The sequence below is a fragment of the Lasiodiplodia theobromae genome (assembly GCF_012971845.1).
Source record: "Lasiodiplodia theobromae strain AM2As chromosome Unknown scaffold_29, whole genome shotgun sequence".
NCBI lineage: Eukaryota > Fungi > Ascomycota > Dothideomycetes > Botryosphaeriales > Botryosphaeriaceae > Lasiodiplodia > Lasiodiplodia theobromae.
Genome location: NW_023336494.1, coordinates 80036 through 98778, shown reverse-complemented (window position 1 = coordinate 98778; position 18743 = coordinate 80036). Strand labels below are relative to the sequence as shown.

The following is an 18743-nucleotide window of genomic DNA, read 5'->3' as shown; positions in this document are numbered from 1 at the left end:
AATTGACACGCCTGATTGTGTCAAAGAGAGTGATCGCGGGTGTCGTGGGTGTTGTGTTTACGCGGGCGACTCGAGGGCTTGACGAATTGCGCGCGGATCCTGGCGCCTCCACCACACGTGAGCATGTGAGACCGCGCTTACGCGTCGTGCCTTCTCTGTTGGTGTCAATCCTGTCTTCACTCGGGCTTGCAGTGTTTCTAGTCTCCATTTCATCTGTTGAGTATGCTCTTTGTTTATGGTAGAGAAATGCGCTAAGTCGTTGCCGGTCTCGCGTCTTTCAACTGCGTCATCGACGCTTGTCATTTCAGCCTCCAACTTCCCGCTGCATGCTCCCGCCATGGCGAAGATTCAGGCAGCCTCTCTCTCAAACCGCACCATCAAACGGCCGCGCAAAAGGAAAGCCCAGGATGAAACGCCGGCCGAGGAGGAGCAGCCCGTGGAAGCAGTCGAGACTTCGGCAGAGGCCGCCTCCGCATCGTCCGCTGCAACCACGACCATTCCGACCAAGGCTCATGATGGCGGGAAGAAGCCGCGACGCACCAAGAAATCCGACTCCAATCCCACGCTGCGTAAGAAAACCTCTTCCAGCTTCGTCGAGTCCTCGATACCATGGCCGGAGCACTTCACCAAGCTCCAACAGGTTTATCGTGCCATGAATCTGGTTTACACTTTTTGTTGCACCCGCAAACACTTTGCCACCACTCTGGACAACATCAAAACCACTGTCGAAGGCCACATCAAACGAGAACTGTTGATCGGTGACGTCGCCCAACTCAAAGCACTTATACCATCAGCAATCAACTTCGCTTACGTTGATGAAGCCATGCTCCAGGTCAACCTAATGGGCTCAGAGGATAATATGGCTGGCAGACGGGCAAATGAATTCCGTCTTGCTGACTTAGAGGACAGAGGAAATGAAGAGAAGGAGAAGAGTGAAGTCCTACTTTTCGAGTTTACCGACGGAGATCTCAAGCGCCAGGTTCAGCACAAGAAGACCGGAGAGCCGACCAAAGTCACCCAGCCGCTTCGTAGAGAGGACTTGAAGATGCCTGTCTACAGTCAAAAGCAAATGCTGAATCTGATCGAGAAGCGTAATGCGAAATTCACCTCCGCCGTCAATCAGTGGCTCAACGACTGCGCCGAACTGGACCAGGACCCTGTGCAGAAACTTATGGACGAATACCTTGTATATATCCCGACGCCATCAGAAAGCCGGGCAAACACTCCAGGACCAAGCGGCCGAACAAGTAATTTACCATCAACAATCCCCTCAGAGCGGAAGCCTATCCCGGAGATCGTAGACGAGATCAAGAGACTAGAATGGTACACGGGCCAGATAGTCCCAGACGGCCACAGAGTATTCGATCCGCAAGAAGCTATTTACGGAGATCTGAACTTTCGGCTCTCTCAGAACCTGGTCAACGCTCTATACAACACACGTAACATTGAACGGCTTTACGCGCACCAAGCCGAAGCTATTAATAATTTACACGATGGCCACAATGTCATCGTATCAACCTCGACGAGCTCAGGCAAATCCTTAATTTACCAGATTCCAGTGCTTCACGAACTGGAAAATGACCACAACACAAGAGCAATGTACATTTTCCCGACCAAAGCCCTGGCTCAGGACCAGCGACGAAGCTTGAAAGAGCTGCTGCATTTCATGGATGGTCTGCAAGACATTGTTGTCGAAACTTTCGATGGAGACACCCCCTTCACCTCCCGCAACTACATTCGCGATGAGGCACGCATCATTTTCACAAATCCGGATATGCTCCACATTACCATTCTTCCTCAAGAGGAAAGCTGGAGGACATTTCTTCAAAACCTCAAATTTGTCGTCGTCGATGAATTGCACGTCTACAACGGTCTATTCGGTTCACATGTCTCCTTTATCATGAGAAGGTTAAGGAGGATATGTGCAGCGTTGGGTAACCACAACGTCAAGTTCATCTCCTGCTCTGCTACCGTATCGAATCCGGAGCAACACATGAAGACCATTTTCGGCGTCGAAGAGGTCAAGCTTACCGACTTCGATGGCTCACCGTCAGGGAGAAAAGAGTTCATTTGCTGGAACACGCCTTTCAAGGACCCAGGAGACCCTTCGTCCGGGAGAGGTGATACTATGGCTGAGGCTGCGAAGCTGTTCTGTCAACTGATCCTGCGTGGTGTAAGAGTGATTGCGTTCTGTCGCGTTCGAAAGCAATGCGAAGGTCTGATCAGTGCCGTCAAGACTGAGCTGAACAACCTCGAGAGACCAGAGGTCATGAACAGGGTCATGGCGTACCGCGGTGGCTATACTCCGCAAGACCGAAGGCAGATCGAGAGAGAGATGTTCGATGGTAAACTTGTTGGCATTGTTGCCACCAACGCTTTGGAACTGGGTGTAGACATCGGATCACTCGATGCTGTCGTCACCGTCGGCTTCCCATACACCATTGCCAACCTGAGGCAACAGAGCGGCCGTGCCGGCCGTAGGAACAAAGACTCGCTATCTGTCCTTGTCGGGGACTGTTTCCCCACAGACCAGTATTATATGCAAAATCCGGACGAAATCTTCACGAAACCAAACGCCGAGCTGCAAGTGGACCTGGAAAACATGCTCTGCCTCGAAGGCCACATCCAATGCGCCGCACACGAGATGCCGATTCGCCCTGAAGAAGACTCCAAATACTTCGGCCCCTTACTCACCACCATCGCCCACGAGCGCATGCGCGCCGACGACCTCGGCTTCTTCCACTGCAACGAGCGTTTCCTCCCACGACCCTCTACTCACGTAGCCATCCGTGACACAGAAGAAGAGCACTTCGCCATCATCGATACGACCAACAACCGCAACACCGTGCTCGAAGAGCTCGAAGCCTCACGGGCCTTCTTCACCATCTACGAGGGCGGCATCTTCCTGCACCAGGGCAACAGCTACCTGGTCAAGGAGTTCTCGCCGGATAGCATGCTAGCCAAAGTCGAGCTGGTCAAGGTCGACTGGACAACGCAGCAGCGCGACTTCACCGACGTCGACCCGATCGAGACGGAAGCGATCCGGCGCATCGCGGGCAGCCCGTCGCGCGCCTTCTGCGGGCCGATCCGCATCAAGCAGGTCGTCTTCGGCTTCTTCAAGGTCGACCGCAAGCGCCGCATCCTCGACGCCGTCGCCGTCGACAACCCGCCCATCGTCCTGCGCAGCCGCGGCATGTGGCTCGACGTCCCCAAGCGCGCGCTGGACATCATGAAGCAGCGCCGCTTGCACGTCGGCGGCGCCATTCACGCTGCTGAGCACGCCATCATGAGCCTCATGCCGAATTTTGTTATCAGCCTGCCCGGCGATGTGCGGACTGAGTGCAAGAACGCGTTCAAGGAGTTTGCCACGAAGGAGACGAGCAGGAAGCGCCCCGCCAGGCTCACGTTTTATGATGCCAAGGGTGGCGCGAGCGGCGCGGGGATCGCGACCAAGGCTTTTGAGTTTGTGGATTTATTGCTGAGGCAGGCGTGTGAGCGGGTGGCGCAGTGCCATTGCTTGGATGGGTGTTTGGAGTGTTGTTGCGACGAGAGGTGTAAGGAGGCGAACTTGGTGATGAGTAAGGCGGGAGCGGAGGTCATTTTGAAGAGTCTACTCAATTGGGAGATTGACGTGGAAAGTTTGCCCATGGGTCCTGAGGAGGGGAGGGAGGTAGGTGTTGAGACGGTGGTGGAGGCGACCGAGGTGCGACCTGCGAGAGGGAAGAGGGTGGAAGTTTTGGAGGTGAAAAGGGAAGGTGGGAAAACCGAAAAGGTCATTGTGGAGGAGGTTGGAGATGAGGGGGGAGAAGGCCGTGAAGGCCGTGAAAGTCGTGGAGGAGGTGAGGAAGTGATGGTGGAAAGTGCTGCAGTGAACGTCGAGGATGGAGAGTAACCAGAGTTCACTGGATCATTTTCTCAGGTTCGTCTTCCGCTTCATAGGAGCTGTAGGAGATGCTTTTCTGTGTTGGCATGAAGCATCTGCTATACGGTGCCTACGTAAAGAGAAAATGTCGCCGTACGCATCCAGTCACTATTACTCTCCCAGAATACGTAGTTTACAGCTCATAATCAGAGTAGCATGATTAAGCTGGCAGATACTACGACACGTGCCGTAGATAAAGGGATAGACGGCCCAAATCCTCGTATTTGTGATCTTCTAGTCATCATACACATCCTGATCATCCTTTGCGTAATACCACACAACCCGCTCCAAATCCTCTCCCATATCTTCATGCAGAACCCACACCGAACAATCATCATAGAACTTAAACGAGAACTTGAACGGACGCTCGAGACCCGGCAGCGTAGAGGTCCAAATCGAGCCCGACATAGTGCCTTGCGGGCCCTCGCACTCGTCGTGGCCATCGGTAACGTCGGACAAGTGGAACGGGCCGGCACCGACGAGGCTGTTTTTGCCAATCAAGGCCCATTCAGCATCAGTGCCTGACGAGGGGTCGCCTGGGTTGAGGTAGGCGGGCCGCAGCTCAGGGTGCGTCCTATCGTTGGGGACGGCGATTAAAGCAGTGTAGCCGTTCGGCGTGAAGACTTCCATTCCAGAGGGGACGGGATAGCCCCAGTCATCGGTAACTATGTCACCGGTGGCGGTGTTGCTAAAGAGAAAGCGGTCAGCATCAGCTGCTCTAGCAAAAGGCTGGTTTTTGTAGAGCAATCAGAGCGGGGATAGAGCACGGATTCAGGAAGATTCAAGAAAATGTGAAGCATACTAGAGCGTCGCATTGATGTAGCCCCACGCTCCGACGAGACACTTCAATGCCTTTTTGCCGGGAGACATTTTTGAGATAGTATCTGATTGATGAGATGGGGGATACGTCGTCTTGTGGAGTTCGAAAGACTAGAATGGCCAGTCGACTTTATAACTGTTTGGAACCTCACTTTATAGGCTTTCCGAATGCGTTGCACAGGATTACGGCAAGGTTAGGTTGGGAATAAGCCTATGGTAAGAAGTATATGCTAGAATCCACAGGAAGCGCAAGCAGCTTCACAAACGATTAATTAGGCGGCTTGCAAGCAGACATTCTTGGCCCGTTTGGGATTGCAAGCAGGACATGCATATAAGCAACCAAGCGCCTCTGCTTTTTAGCACCCGCTCGTGGAATTCATATAATATTTTGAGAGAATTTCTCAGTGTAATTTGGAATATTCCTTCCGAAGTCCAGCTTCAGTAATACGGCTCAAGCCTTACGCGTGCCAAAACATATTGAGTAGGGTGAAAATAGGAGTCTTTTTTCAGCCTCACAGCCCAACGGCTGACGCATGCGTGTATCTTGGCAATGACTTGTACGCATTTGGTTCCTGGAATTTCACCTTGTATGCACTATGTACTGATTTTGGCTGCAATTTACCCCGCCTCGATGTGTATGGTTCGGAAATGGCATGGAATGTAGGGACCCGACAGAAGTGGCTGCTTTTACATACCTCTCGCCATCTTGAGCCCACCTCGCTTACCTACCTACGATGTGGATAAATTATTCGATAGAAATATTTACGTCTTTTGTATCGCCAGCATGGCGTTTCCGTTTGAATTAGGCTTTTGCGACGTGTGAATATGTAAATGTAGTTACTGTCAACGGAGACACACCGTTTGAACTCTCTTTGACATTTAGAAATACGTACTTGAATTATTCATTTCAGACGTGGCGTGCCTCACTTGTGAGTTTAGGTCCAAACGGATGGTTTGAGATTAGAGATTAGGGCCAAAAAAGCTCGCGTTTGCTTAGATTTTATTTCGTGGAATGTACCACTACTGCAGGTTCTTAAAGCCTGTAAGCCGTGAGCCCTTTCCTCTGTAATGAATCATCGTCGGCAACTCAATAATGTCTAGCTTTAGCTTTCAGAATAGCGCAAAGAGAAACCAGAAAGCGGAAATAGCGTCGACTTCATCTTATGAGGAAGACTTGTCGCTTGAGCCAACTACAAGCCAGCTACGTCCAAGTCCGACTTATTCTTCAGAAACTGATCCTGAGGAAACACCGACCGCAGATTTTTGGGAGCGATCTGAGCATCGACCAGACCGCAACCCATTCGCCGCATGGACACCTGAATTCTGGCATATTGACTCGCACTCCCGTTATGGAACAATGACTTTTCGGGATTTTATTCTGCCATGCATAGCAGCAGCTTCCCCTCTGGAATCACGGAGAAAAACCATTCCATGGGCGGATGAGTTTGTGAAAAAAGACTACAAAGTTTACCGGGGGTTCCCGAAAACAGAAAGGCACTGCCTTGAAACGTATCCACAGTTTATCGTAGGAATGCTCGCGGATCTCGTCAACGCTTTCGTCTTTCATGTATACAGGAGATCTTTTCGCAGAAAGGTCGCAGAGGGCAAAACCAAACAGATCGAAGATCTCCGCGACGACCTCTGTCGAGCCTTAAAGCTCGATCAAAAAGTCCTCTCGCATTGTATCTGGACATCGTACGATTTATTGAAGCCCGGAAGCAAGCATTTTGAAACAGCTTTAGCGCTGTGGCGCAGCGTATTAGATGACCCAAGCGATCGGGAAGCGTATCGCGTCGAGCTTCTGGGCAAGCGAATTGCAATATTTGGAGAATACATGTTCGGCATTCCAGGCGTTCAAACGCTTCGTGACCATCCTGTGCGGGCAGCTCAAGTACTTCAAGCGCACGTTAAGAAAATCAATCCAGTTTCTTACACGTTCCTTGATGTGCTAGAGAAGAAAGATCAGAAGATCAAAGACTTGGAGTTACAGATGGAGAGATACAAGTGCATTGCCGCGGATCTGTACTTTCGTCACATCTTGGAGCAGCTCCCGGGCCCCATTCCCTTGGATAACAACAGAAAGCGCATGACAAGTGCAACTAAGCACTGGGATGCATTCCTCAGAAACGCTATGTCAGAGGCGGGTGACGTACATCATCCTTTACATCAGCTACTCAGCCTGGTGAATGACAAGAACCAGGCTGTCAAGTTGCTTGGCGAGGCCCTCTACCAGTCGCTGAGCATCAACATACATCACGAGTTTATCGCCCTCAATGGCAATGCTTCAGACGACAGCTACAGACAAATTATACCCGAGTTTAAGTACTCTAGACTGGAACGGGCCCTATTTAAGGCACTTATTCCATTATCGGGACAAGATGGCACGCAACTGGACTGGGACCGTGAGAAGGATAAATACATCACGAAAACAGGTGCACGAGGTCAAGGCTCAAGCGGGCGCGGATGGGGTGTGCAACGGTTTGATAATTTCCAAGGTGGCATCCATCAACCAAGAGGGCGCAGTGGGTGGTCAGCAGATTGAAGTGGAGGATGAGCTATTTTTGTGTAGGGCAGTTCAATATCAGCAAAGATTGTAGTTCCTGATGCCCACAAATGGTACGAGCGAGAACATGTTGTTCTAATTCAAGTTTAAAATAACCCAGTTGCCTCATTCAGAATAAATTCAAGTTATTACCTGTGGACGGCGACCATTTATGCTAAAAGAATAGTCCGAAATTGCGGATCTCGCACCTTAGCCCATATCGTTAGTGGGATATAAGCCACAGCAACTCTATGCGCAAGCGGACTTCCTTTGTCCCTCCGTATGAGGAGAGTATTGGCGATCGGAATCGGTATCATAAGCCGCCCTGAATTGTCTCTGGGACTGATAAGACTGTCGTAGGACTCCCGATTTTGACCGCTTCCAGTATTATTGAAATCAGCAGGGTTAGCCGCAGAAAGCGACATAGCAACAAATTCGTAGTTGTCTTGGCTCGCTTCTGCAATATGGTTCTGGAAATGAGATGCCTTGCAAAGAACGAATCCGATACTCTCGCCCTCGGGGCTCAAAATGTGCTGATATTCGCCGTTGGTAGCTCGGCTACCCAGCTTCAGGGATGCTGTTTGTGTACGGAAGCAGATAACTCCAGGTTTGAGGTAGGATAACGTCTCTTCATCTGGCTCCGTTGTTTTCTCGAGCAGTTCCTTCCAGTATTCTTGGTAGGAGGTCCATCGGTTATCCAAGCCGTCGTCCAAGTCAGCGTAATCGGCAGCGTCCCACGATGAAGGTGCAGGTGTTTCTATGCATCCAAGAATCCACGAAAGCGCAAGGTATACGCGAGGCGGAATTTTCTGTTGCATCCCCGAGTCTTGTCTTCTTTTCTTTGGTATATCCGGTCGCCAAGAAAGCGGGCTTTCTGTGGCTTCAATGACTTCATGGCGGTGCGGTGATTCATCGGATATTTTCCAGCTGCATATGAGGGTACCTTGGAAGCTGTAGTCCTCCAACTGCAGGCGCGTCCAGGAGAATGAGGCCCAGGACCAGCTTGGAAGAGTAACGTCTTGAGACACTGCTTTGCTCAAGGTCTGACCATGTAAGTTCGAAGATGCATTATCTGTAATCAGCAACGCTTCGTCGAAGCACGGTTGAGGCAGCCCAAAGTAAATGTTTTGGGAGGTGTACAAAGCATTCAAGATTCCCCGAAACCCATTGATGATATCACTTGGGTTGGTCAGACCCCGTTGATAGTATATGTTGAGATGCCGCCGAAAGGCACATGTATATCGTTCCATTGGCTGGAGAAGGCTCAAGTCATAGAAACCCATGGCAGGATCCTTTTTTGGCCCCTCATAGAGTTCAGTGTAAAGGTCTTCGTACTGTATGGTCTCGGGGCATTCGAAACAGGCAACCTCCCTACCGAAAAAGATTTTACGCTTGGAAAGAACGGCCTCCTGATATGTCCATGCTCTTGAGTCCCAGTAGGACCTCCGAATCGTAGCAGCATGGACTTCACGGACTTGTGTCGCCGTGATTCCGCCAAAGGCTACATGTGCTTGTCGATCTCGCTGGAAACCGACTCCTGACAGGCCGGAGTCCATATCGAGACCGCGGCACGCAACAAGTGTGAGCGTAGCTGCCGCATATACTTGGTCCATGGCATCGATCTGTTGTTTCTTGGTGCCTGCATCATCCTGCACGATGCACAACCGATCTGCCCAGAGGTACGTCTCTCCAAGTTGCTTACAGACAGTCATTGCATCCTCAATTGTTCTGGGAGTTCGTTGCGAAACGATGCCACCCATCTCTTCAAGCTCCTTCATAGACGCCTTCGTCGCCTGTAGCAAGTGGTCGCTCAAGTCTTTCCCCCAAACATAACTCAGGGCAACGAAACGTACTCCACTAGTCGGTCGGATGACTCTTCTTTGAACAACATCAATGACACGAAAGCCGGCGGGTAGCTCGCCGCTCAAGCTCCCGAGCCCTTCCATTGGACGCGCGCACGTGGAATGCTGTTCGTCGCATTCCATCAACCAACGCCTCATTTTCCCCCAATCCTCAATGAGCGGCTTCAGCAACCGCGGTTTCTCAGGTGTCGCAGATTCGATTCTCTGCGCCAGGAAAACGTGTGGCATCGCTCTGATAGGGTAAAGATGAATCTCCCAATCCGGTGTCTTGCTTGTATCCCGTCTCCATTGTCGGAACCCTTGCTCTCCTCTCTCAAGTTTCACTGCGTCATACGCACCCATTTCGGAAACTTGCGTTTTGCAGACATAGGCCATGAAATAACACATTTTGCACGCGTGCTGCCACACATGGTTCTTTGGCCAGGCTACTTGAATGGGCGCATGCATGCCTTCCTTGTCCCTCGGCGCGGGCAAGCAAAACGATAGGTGCCGAAGACGAGCGTGACGGCAGAAGTCGCAGAGAAATTCATCGGGTTCATCTCTGTAGCGGTCGCATTCCTTGCATGGCTTGTGGAAAAACTCGTACGCTCTGTCCTGCGTAGGCTTGATATGCTGCGGATGGTTGCGCGAAGCCATTTCAACGCCCTCTTTGAACGTGGCACAGTGCGGACAGTTTTCTACAATACCTGTGTATTGTTCTGCGTTTCGATGATCACCAATGCTCAGAGCAGCATAATCCTGATCTAAAGTTTGGGCTTCTTCTGCTGACTCGGGTTCGCTTGACTTTGCATCATCATTCATTCGGGCCTGCTCGAGCTCGTTGCTATTTTGAGTTTGCTGGACTTCAGAGCTGTGCCGATGTTGGTGCCTGACTTTGGACGCGAGTTTGGTGCGAAGTCTCTTCATATCTGGACTTGTCAGCTACCCTGACATTCTGACACGACCCCGCGCGAACCTTCGATTCATACCGGCTTCATACACAGGTTGGGTTGGCGAACGGAACGGGATCAGGGAAGGGAAGAATAAGGTGATGCCCAACAGCAAACCCCACTTTGTCGTTTAGTGGCCAAGTTCCACTAGTGAAACTGCACGGGCTGTAATCGTGGGGGCTAACAGAAGTCCAAATAAGCCAGCCATAGAGGCAATATCGATAGGAATGATTGAAATAAAAGCTCTTTCAAGTTAACTAAAGAAAGGACCCGTTATTTCCGTGTGATCAGGTTTACGATAGAGGTAACGATTTCCAATGTGACCACAACCCAGGTCCTACCCGACGAATCGTCTCTTACCACCGCTACGCGAGCATCAACAAGCGACATAACCGATAATGATAGACTAAAGAGGCCCAAAGAAAATATGAATACATTGGTATGCGAAAGGAGCCCCTTTTTTCCAGAAGTCTTGACACATCCCACCTTTGGCTGAGCACCCAATATGGGAAGCTCCAAGCGTAGACGATTGATATCAGTTTCTGTTGCGCATCCACGAGGAGGAACCACAAAAGTCTCACCAGTAAGCACGAAGCCTGACCCAAAGTAACTAACCATGGCAATTTGTATATGTGCTTAGCATTTGGTGAAAGGAGGTCAGAAACCCCTGTGTATGGCATGTGCCTCAACGTCAAAATATCATCATGTCCGAGCTGACAACTTAGGAGCGCACAGCTGTTCAGGAGAATCACTGTCCTAAGATACGGTATCTTCCTAATTTATACTGTTTACTATACCAAGCCCGGACGGTGTATTAAACATTACCAAAACAGCGTTGAGGGACAAAGAAAAGCAAGTGCGGAAGCCACAACTCCAACAGGGAAAGACAGACTTCATGAATCGGCACCCTTCCATATCCCCCCACCAACAGCTTTCTGAAAGAAAAGAAAACCAGAACCTCATGGATCAATGCAAATCAGTGACACGCATACTCGAGACGGACCTGCTTCCTCCGAAGCCCAAAATCAGCGTCAATGCACGACCGTTGGCGCAAATGCCGTCGACAGCCTCCTCAGAAACCCGCTATTGCCACCCCCGCCATACGCCCCCAAGTCGCCTTCCTCCCCGCTCATGATCAATCCCGTCATCTGTGCGTCATCCGACAAGGGATCATCCTGCTGTCTGTAGCCATACAAAGCCCGCATCAGTAGCTGTAAAAGTTTTGCACACACACAGCTTCTTGCTTCTTGTAGACAATGTCATCATAACCGCGAGAGAGTGTGATAAAAGTGGAAATAGAACAAAACAAAAAGAGAGAGAGAGAGAGAAATAAAGGAAGAGGGCGAACCTTACAGGGAGAACAGCATGTCATCGAACACCGGGCGCGGCTCCTGCACATTCGAGCTGCGCGGACGTGATTTGCCACCACTACCGGCACTGCTACCGGTCGCACCGCCTCCATCCACAATGCTGCTGCTGGTGGCTGTCGACCCGGGCGAGCCGGCGACGTCGCCGGCATTGTTGTTGGTGGTGGCGGCGGTGGGCATGGCAGGAGAGAAGGTGTTGCGCGGCGCGGTCTGCTGTCCGCCGGCGGAGGAGGGCCCGGCGGAGGTCTGTTGCTGCTGCTGCTGGACGGAGCTGTTGTTGGTGGTGGTGGTGGCGGCGGGGGCCACGAAGTGTGCGTGCGGTGCCGAGGGGGGCGGGGGCACGTCTTCGCTGACGGAGAAGTTGTTGCTGCTGCTGTTAAGTGTCAGTATGGAGAACTTATTCAGTAGAGAGGGGGGTGCTTTTGGGGGAGAAGGAGGAGGAGCAGAGACCCACCCGCTGAAAGAGTTGTCGAAAGGATTAGCGTTGAGCAGGGCGGCGGCCGGCGTAGGCGGGATGGTTGGCATCAGCTCCATTGGGCCCTTGCTATGCTTCAGGGCGCTGGGCCTCCATCCTACACCACGTAGAGGTGGGCCACTGGATTGAATGGAGCCATGTTGCAGGGGCACAACCGTAGGCATCATGTTGCTGTTGCTGGAGACAGACATGACGGATTGGCGGCGCGAAGGCGCGGCTGAATTCATGCCCGAGGTCATGGCAGTACTCATGCGGCGAAGCATAGAGCGGACGGTTCCCTCCGTGGCTTCGGACCTATGCTGCTGCTGCAAGGCGTCGGGCGTCGCTTCGCAGGGGGCCATGAGGTTGAAGATGCCCTTGATGGCGCCGATGGAAGCTCCCACTGCACTCTGCACCACGCTCCATGCGTTCTCCAGCCGGATGAAATCGTCCAGACACACCTCGATGGCATCAATTTGCGCCAGGCACACCTCCATCGCATCCGCCACGAAGGTCGTGCCCCAGATCCACACATTGGCCGCCTCTTCTTGGCAGTTGACCGGCTGCGCGTTGATCATGGTGATGGCCGAGTTGATCATCTTGTCGATCGCCTTTTCAGCCTTCTCCTTTTGCTGCGCCGCATCGACGTAGTAGATGGCCCGCCTGTCGTCATAGCTTCCCGCCTGCTCGCGGACACCCGTCTTGACACTCTCGTAAACGTTCTTGAAAGCATCCTCGTGCACATACGCCATAACAGAGTTGTAGTTGTCGAGAGACGCCAAAACTTGATCTGCGGCATCGCCGATGACAGCGTTGAGGGCGGCGAGGTGATCCGTCCCTTCAAGGAGGCGGTGGGCCTGAAGTGTCTTGAAGAACGTAAAGTCTCCAGTGCGGCTGGCGGCGTGGAGGTTGTGTCTGATGAGGGCCACACGCTGGGTCCAGTGAAGCTTCTTCTCGGCGATCATGTTGGGTATATCCTGGAAAAGGCCAAAGGGGTCCGAGAGTGGATTGTTGCCTGGCGAGATGAAGAGATCGGGAGAGCTGAGTGTTGGGCCAAGCTCGTGGAAGAACCCAGATTTATGAGAGAAGTGTTCAACAGGAGTCCAGTAGCTGCTATCCAGGGAAACATTAGCCATAGGTGTATCCCACATTCCGAAAACGCTGCTAGCTTGGTCAGTGGCGCCGTAATCAGTATGTTTGCAACGTGCTCTGTGATGTTATCACCCTGCTTGCTCAGAGATTGACGAGGCTGGGTCGAGAATCCGGGGTCCAGACAGGTTTGCTGAGATCTAGATGGCTCTGGTAGACTGCACCGGATCTTTATATGGCCTAGAATATGGTTGTAGCCGGTGACTGCTTCACAGGTGACAACACTTGCCATCACTCTGGACCGTGGCCGTCACCAGAGTAGCTAGAGTGATTTAGCTACATCAAGGAACCCTTATTCACCAGGGTCCGGCGTTTCAGACACCTAGAGGGCCAGACTTCTGCTAGGATGGTGGTGCTGATGAAGCGCTCTTTAGTCATTCTCATTAAATGAGTATTACGCTGCTTTTCTCAGCAATTTTAACATAAACATCAATTTCTACCAGCAGAAGAGCCCATGGCATCTAAAACGACCAATGATCCAATCCGACGTATTTCTTCATTTGTTACAGGGGAGTGGCGTTGGTCTTGTTGACTGGCCGTTACCCGCGGTCTAGACGCCAAAGATCCGCATGGCAGAAGGGATCCATATGGAACAAGCGTGATGAATTCTGCCGTTTGAAACGTAACACGTCGACAGAGATGATAACGTTCGATTGGATATGTCGCGCATACCAAAGTTCCGGCGCGATCGTTTTGGACGTCTATTTCTTTGTTGCCTCCGCTCGCAGTTGGGCGAGAAGAGTCTGGACGAAGTGGTTGAGACACTTACATGAGTTCAAAGAAGAACAGATAAAGATGATAACCCACAACTTTGATCATCTCTTCCATCGATCTTCCTGCTGTTTCTTACCCAGGTTGGCATGGACTTTCCTGCGACCTGCGCCGTCACCGCATGTGCTTGCTTCAAGATCAATTGGTACCGTGCTTGTGCAGAGCTGAGATGAAAGCAAGTTCGTAATTATTTGTGTCTACTGGATTTGATCAAAGACCGAGTGGGCGGAGCTGTGGTCCAAGAAACTACAGAGATGTGATGGTTTGGGATACCCAATACCAGAAGTTCCGCCCACTTCGCTGACGTTCGCAGAGTGTAAGAGCTTATCGTTTGGCAAGTTAGAAGCAGACGGTCAAGTGGATCGATGCTACCTGCACGGTATGGCAGATCTATACAACGTCTCATGAAATACCAGTAAATCAACTGTCCCGGAGGCGTTTCTTGTCCACATTCTGGGGGGAGTATATACTGCCAATAAGTTTGCTGTGACTTGAGACGTCAAGCAACATGCTAAAGAAGAACTGGTGAGACGAGTAAATTATCCCGCCAACACGGTTCATGATAAGACAGACGTTAAGCGCTTGCCATAGATCTGCGTAAGATAAAGCCAAGCACTGGGAACAGAAGACGCATGACGCAAGATAAGTATCCGCCTTTGCCGATCGGGTAACGTTACTGAATCTGAAGCAAAAGGATATCCTATCATCGAGAGTGCGCACTTATTCGCATTACACATTAATCTGCTCCTTGTACGCATTTCAATTTTGCTTGATAACAATGCTTTGTTACCATTACATGCTTGCTTCTCATGTCGAACCTTGAACTTCTTACCGCCTGCTGGCGCCATAGGATCTCTGCAGTCACGGAGCCTATATTCGAAATTCATTACCTACGCATGAACAGTAATATGCCGAGGGGTGACACAAATTGACAGTTGTCAGGCGAGTATTCGATTTTCCCCAGTCATTCTACAAAGGATACTATCAAAGACCTCTCTTATATAATGTTTATAACGCTTTCTTTTTTTTTCTCTCTCAAACAAAGCTTGTGGGGTACTTAGAGCGTTCCAATTTCTTTCTGGCCCTCAGGCTGCTTCTTTACCTTAGCCTGACTACAGTGCCGACGTTCTTGTGGACAACCGAGAGCTCTGGATCCACTAGAGTAAGGCAATAGCAAGACTTTCTCTGCCGGGGCCACCGCATCAAAGTCCCTTGTATGTAGGTAGTAGTAAGCAGCTAAGATAGTCTGAGGCACTAGGGCAGTCAGGTTTTAAGTGGGGCCAGGTCCGAGCCCCAACGATAATCGCATTGTCCTTTAACAGTATTTTTGCATTCGGGTTTCAATCTACGATAACAAAGTATAAGTTATCAGTTTATGATTGTCATCTAAGACTTGCTTCTAGCGTTTAGCAAGATAATTACAGCTAGCCTTGGAATCTCGCAGAATTCTGCAAGGCGGTGACTGTGTCATTGTACTTGGGGTGCTAGAGCGTAAAGCGCTAGAACAATGATCTGGATGTCTGCGCTCCCCCACTTTTTCGACACCCCTGTAGGGAGAAGTTACCGCTATTTTCCTCCCAATTAAGCGAGGGCCGTGGACCCTGTCAATCCAAATTGAATGTGCTCTGATCTGACCTCCAATACGAAGGCATCTTACCTGCATGTGACATCCTTACTGAAGCTTGGTCATCCATCTTAATGGAGATGGCTTCGGTACCAGTTCGCTCATTGAGTTCTCTTTAGGCTGGCGATTGCTCTAGGCATGACTATTTTCCAAGAGATCTCCGATTTCTTTTCCGTACAAGTGCCTGGAGTGGGGTCGCCTGACAAAGTTACTACGACAGAAAATTCATTGGGCGCGGTGATCTGCCACGTAACGCCTGATGATCCTGGTCGAGATAAAGGTATCGAATATATTTGTGGGCTTTGACGCTGCAACGGACTCCGCACGGTAAATTTACACAACTTCAAGTCAAGGTACCATGCCCGAAAGTATTACGCCCTTGGCGCCACTGGCGCTGGGTACACTAGTCCATCTTTGCATCAAAGCATCCGGGGTGGAACTTGATGCGAAAGGATGGCACATCATTGGGGTTTACTTCTCGGGCCTCATCACCCTATTCTGCCATGCCTTCTTTATTTCCGGGCTTGACTTGCCATCTTCCGCCTGGCAAACCTTTCTCACAGCAACTTACTTCAATGTCGGTCTCTACAGCAGCATCGCCATTGGCCGCCTTCTGCGCCTGAGGAACTTCCCTGGGCCAATTCCGGCAAGACTGTCTCAGTTTTATGCGCTGAGCCTGACGGCCAAGAATAACCAGTTCCACTTGGAGGTAGACAAGCTGCATCGCCAATACGGAGACTTTGTCCGCATCGGACCCCGCCACATCTCAATCAATCGAGCCTCTGCCATTCCACTCGTCTACGGTAGGACCATCCATGGACGCGATGTTAGGCTAGGCGCTAAAAGTAATAGGTCCACCGTCCAAATGCCCCAAGGGCCCTTGGTATGCGCAATCAGGAGACGATCCATCGAAACAATCTATGTTCTACACCAGGTCTCAGGAGGTTCAGAAGAACAGGAGAAGAGCATGGGACAGAGGGTTTAGTGTGAAAGGTACTCAAAAATTGAACGGACAAGTCACCACAGTCTGGAGTATACTAATACTTAAGTAGCCGTGGCCTCGTACGAGGATCGTGTCATGTCCAAGACAGCGAGATTGATTGAGCAGCTCCGAAATCGTGTAGGAGAGCCAGTCAATATAACCGCCTGGGCTAATACTTACGCATTGGACATTATCGGTGATGTCGGCCTGGGTACCGAGTTCCGTTCCTTGGACGACGGCAAGGACCACCCTGCCATCAAAGGAGTGCATGATTCCATGGCCATCATCGGCTTCCTCAGCTCTGTCCCATGGCTTCTTAAGATCCTTTCCGACACCCCAGGAGCGACAAGGAAATTCAACCTGTTCAAAGAGTACTGCGGAAACCAAGTTGTCCTTAAGGAGAAGGCAAGTACTTTCCACGAACACATCCTCGAGCTCCAGACTAACAAAACCCCATTCAAGACCCTAGACAGGAAACACGAGCCTACCGATCTCCTCTCCTGGCTTCTCAAGGCCCGCTACGAGAACGACCGTTCCGCACCACCGGGCAAAATTGCTCTTGATGAAGATGCGCGCTTGATTATCATCGCCGGCAGCGACACCACAGCCGCCGCAGTCGCCAACGCCGTGTATTACCTCGCGCAAGACCGCCGCGTACTTACCAAGCTACAGTCCATTCTCGACGCCGCCTTCCCCAATGGCAGCGCCGACTGGTCTTACGCCGAGGCCAAGAACATCACGTACGTCGACCACATCATCAACGAGACGCTCCGCCTGCGCCCGCCGGTGCCCTCGGGGCTCTCGCGGACCACTCCGCCCGAGGGTCTGCAGATCGATGATGTCTACATTCCTGGTAATACGGTCGTGTCGATTGCGGCGCACACGATACAGAGAGATCCGCGGTACTATGAAGATCCGGAGGCGTTTTATCCGGAGAGATGGGAGGGAATGAGTCCCGAAACGGCGCCATTCTTGGCGTTCTCACGAGGTAAGATAGGCCTTTTTTTCTCTTTGCTCTTCTCGTCCGATTGGCCCATTTATCTAGTGGCGATAATACTGAGATGGTTTCAGGAGCGACGAACTGTGCTGGCAAGCAGTTTGCACGGATGGAGATGAGAGCTTCGCTCTCACAGATTGCGCTCAACTTCGATATGCACCTAGCCGATGACGGCACGCCGGCTTACTTCGACAAGAACCAGCGGGACACATTCACCTTGACACTGCCGCCACTGAACGCTGTGTTCAAGGCTAGGGTTCCTGGTCAGAGCCCGTCTGAGAAGTGAGCGGTACGGCCCGTCATTGGCGCGGAACAAATCCCCGTGAACCCTGTGCCGCTACTCCTGCGGACTTACTTAGGGCTGCGGGCTTGCTTGGTCTAGAAGATCTAGAAGACTGAAGGAACACATCAAGTTTGGTTTTCTGGTAGGTGGCTTGAATTTTGGATATCGCGAAGTCGATGACCGTGCAGTGGTGCTAGTGCAGAGGACAGGGAGCGAGACCAACGTCCAGGGTCCGCCCTGGCCGAAGTATAAACACTAGGGTACTCATAATGCCTTCTTCTAGTACTAGACACTATATCTGTTATGGGTAGAGTATAACGGGCAGTCTTTATATACAGGGAATTTGTTAGTAGAAGCAGCATCGTGGTGACGGTGAACTATATTTCTACTAATATCTATCAACCACACCACACCACCGCGACCACGACACAGATTGTTCTCATCTTAATGAACAGATATTTTAGACTATATAATTAGTCGAGTCTCAGTCGACTTCCAGTCAACTGAGAGAGACACTCGAGTAATATCGAGTAGATCTACAACTTCCGTTGTGGTCTAGGGGCTAGGATTTGCCGCTCTCAGATACAGAGCACTCCTCGCATCAAGCGCCGGCAAGGCCCGGGTTCGATTCCCGGCGACGGAAAGGAAGTTGAATTAGTTCTTTTTTTGCCCTTTTTGGGCTCCCTCCCTCTCGGAAAACATCATACCATCACCGAAGTCCACCCTGGTTCTATTTTTGCATCTTTTGAAACCGGGATGTGGGCCCCGGTTGAGTGGGTTCCTTCGTTCTAGAACAGATGTGAGGTGAAGCCGAAGTGGAAACGGTGATCGGCGAACACGGGTGGTTTATCGCGAGCTGAAACGTGCCAGTTTCGGGGAAGCCGTGCGAAACACCGACGTTGAGCCTTCAGGCGAGAAGGAGCGCCCGCAGACGATGATGGACAAGACGGGCCGACTGGTCGCTGACGACGATGAGGCCCTACGTGGGTGGCGGAGTGTCGAGAGATGGAATGAGTGGAAAAGCCTGTAGGAACATGAATGA

General features: G+C 51.3%; 4 protein-coding genes across 4 annotated transcripts; 2 read left to right on the top strand and 2 right to left on the bottom strand.

Moving 5' to 3' along the window:
* Window positions 1-337: 337 nt before the first annotated feature.
* On the top strand, window positions 338-3892 carry LTHEOB_8859 (Helicase; the record flags this gene model as incomplete). Its single annotated transcript, XM_035518382.1, has 1 exon — window positions 338-3892. The coding sequence occupies one exon, from the start codon at window positions 338-340 to the stop codon at window positions 3890-3892; it is 3555 nt and encodes a 1184-aa protein (XP_035369758.1).
* Window positions 3893-4156: 264 nt separating this feature from the next.
* LTHEOB_8858 (uncharacterized protein) lies at window positions 4157-4792 on the bottom strand (the record flags this gene model as incomplete). The annotated part of the gene is made up of 2 exons (XM_035518381.1): window positions 4157-4610; window positions 4725-4792. The coding sequence occupies 2 exons, from the start codon at window positions 4790-4792 to the stop codon at window positions 4157-4159; spliced, it is 522 nt and encodes a 173-aa protein (XP_035369757.1).
* A 6631-nt stretch (window positions 4793-11423) lies between these two features.
* Window positions 11424-13046, bottom strand: LTHEOB_8857 (uncharacterized protein; the record flags this gene model as incomplete). The annotated part of the gene is made up of 1 exon (XM_035518380.1): window positions 11424-13046. The coding sequence occupies one exon, from the start codon at window positions 13044-13046 to the stop codon at window positions 11424-11426; it is 1623 nt and encodes a 540-aa protein (XP_035369756.1).
* Window positions 13047-15797: 2751 nt separating this feature from the next.
* LTHEOB_8856 (Cytochrome p450) lies at window positions 15798-17704 on the top strand (the record flags this gene model as incomplete). Its single annotated transcript, XM_035518379.1, has 5 exons — window positions 15798-16242; window positions 16292-16322; window positions 16374-16432; window positions 16492-17409; window positions 17493-17704. 5 exons carry the CDS (start codon window positions 15798-15800, stop codon window positions 17702-17704), a joined length of 1665 nt encoding a protein of 554 aa, XP_035369755.1.
* Window positions 17705-18743: the final 1039 nt, after the last annotated feature.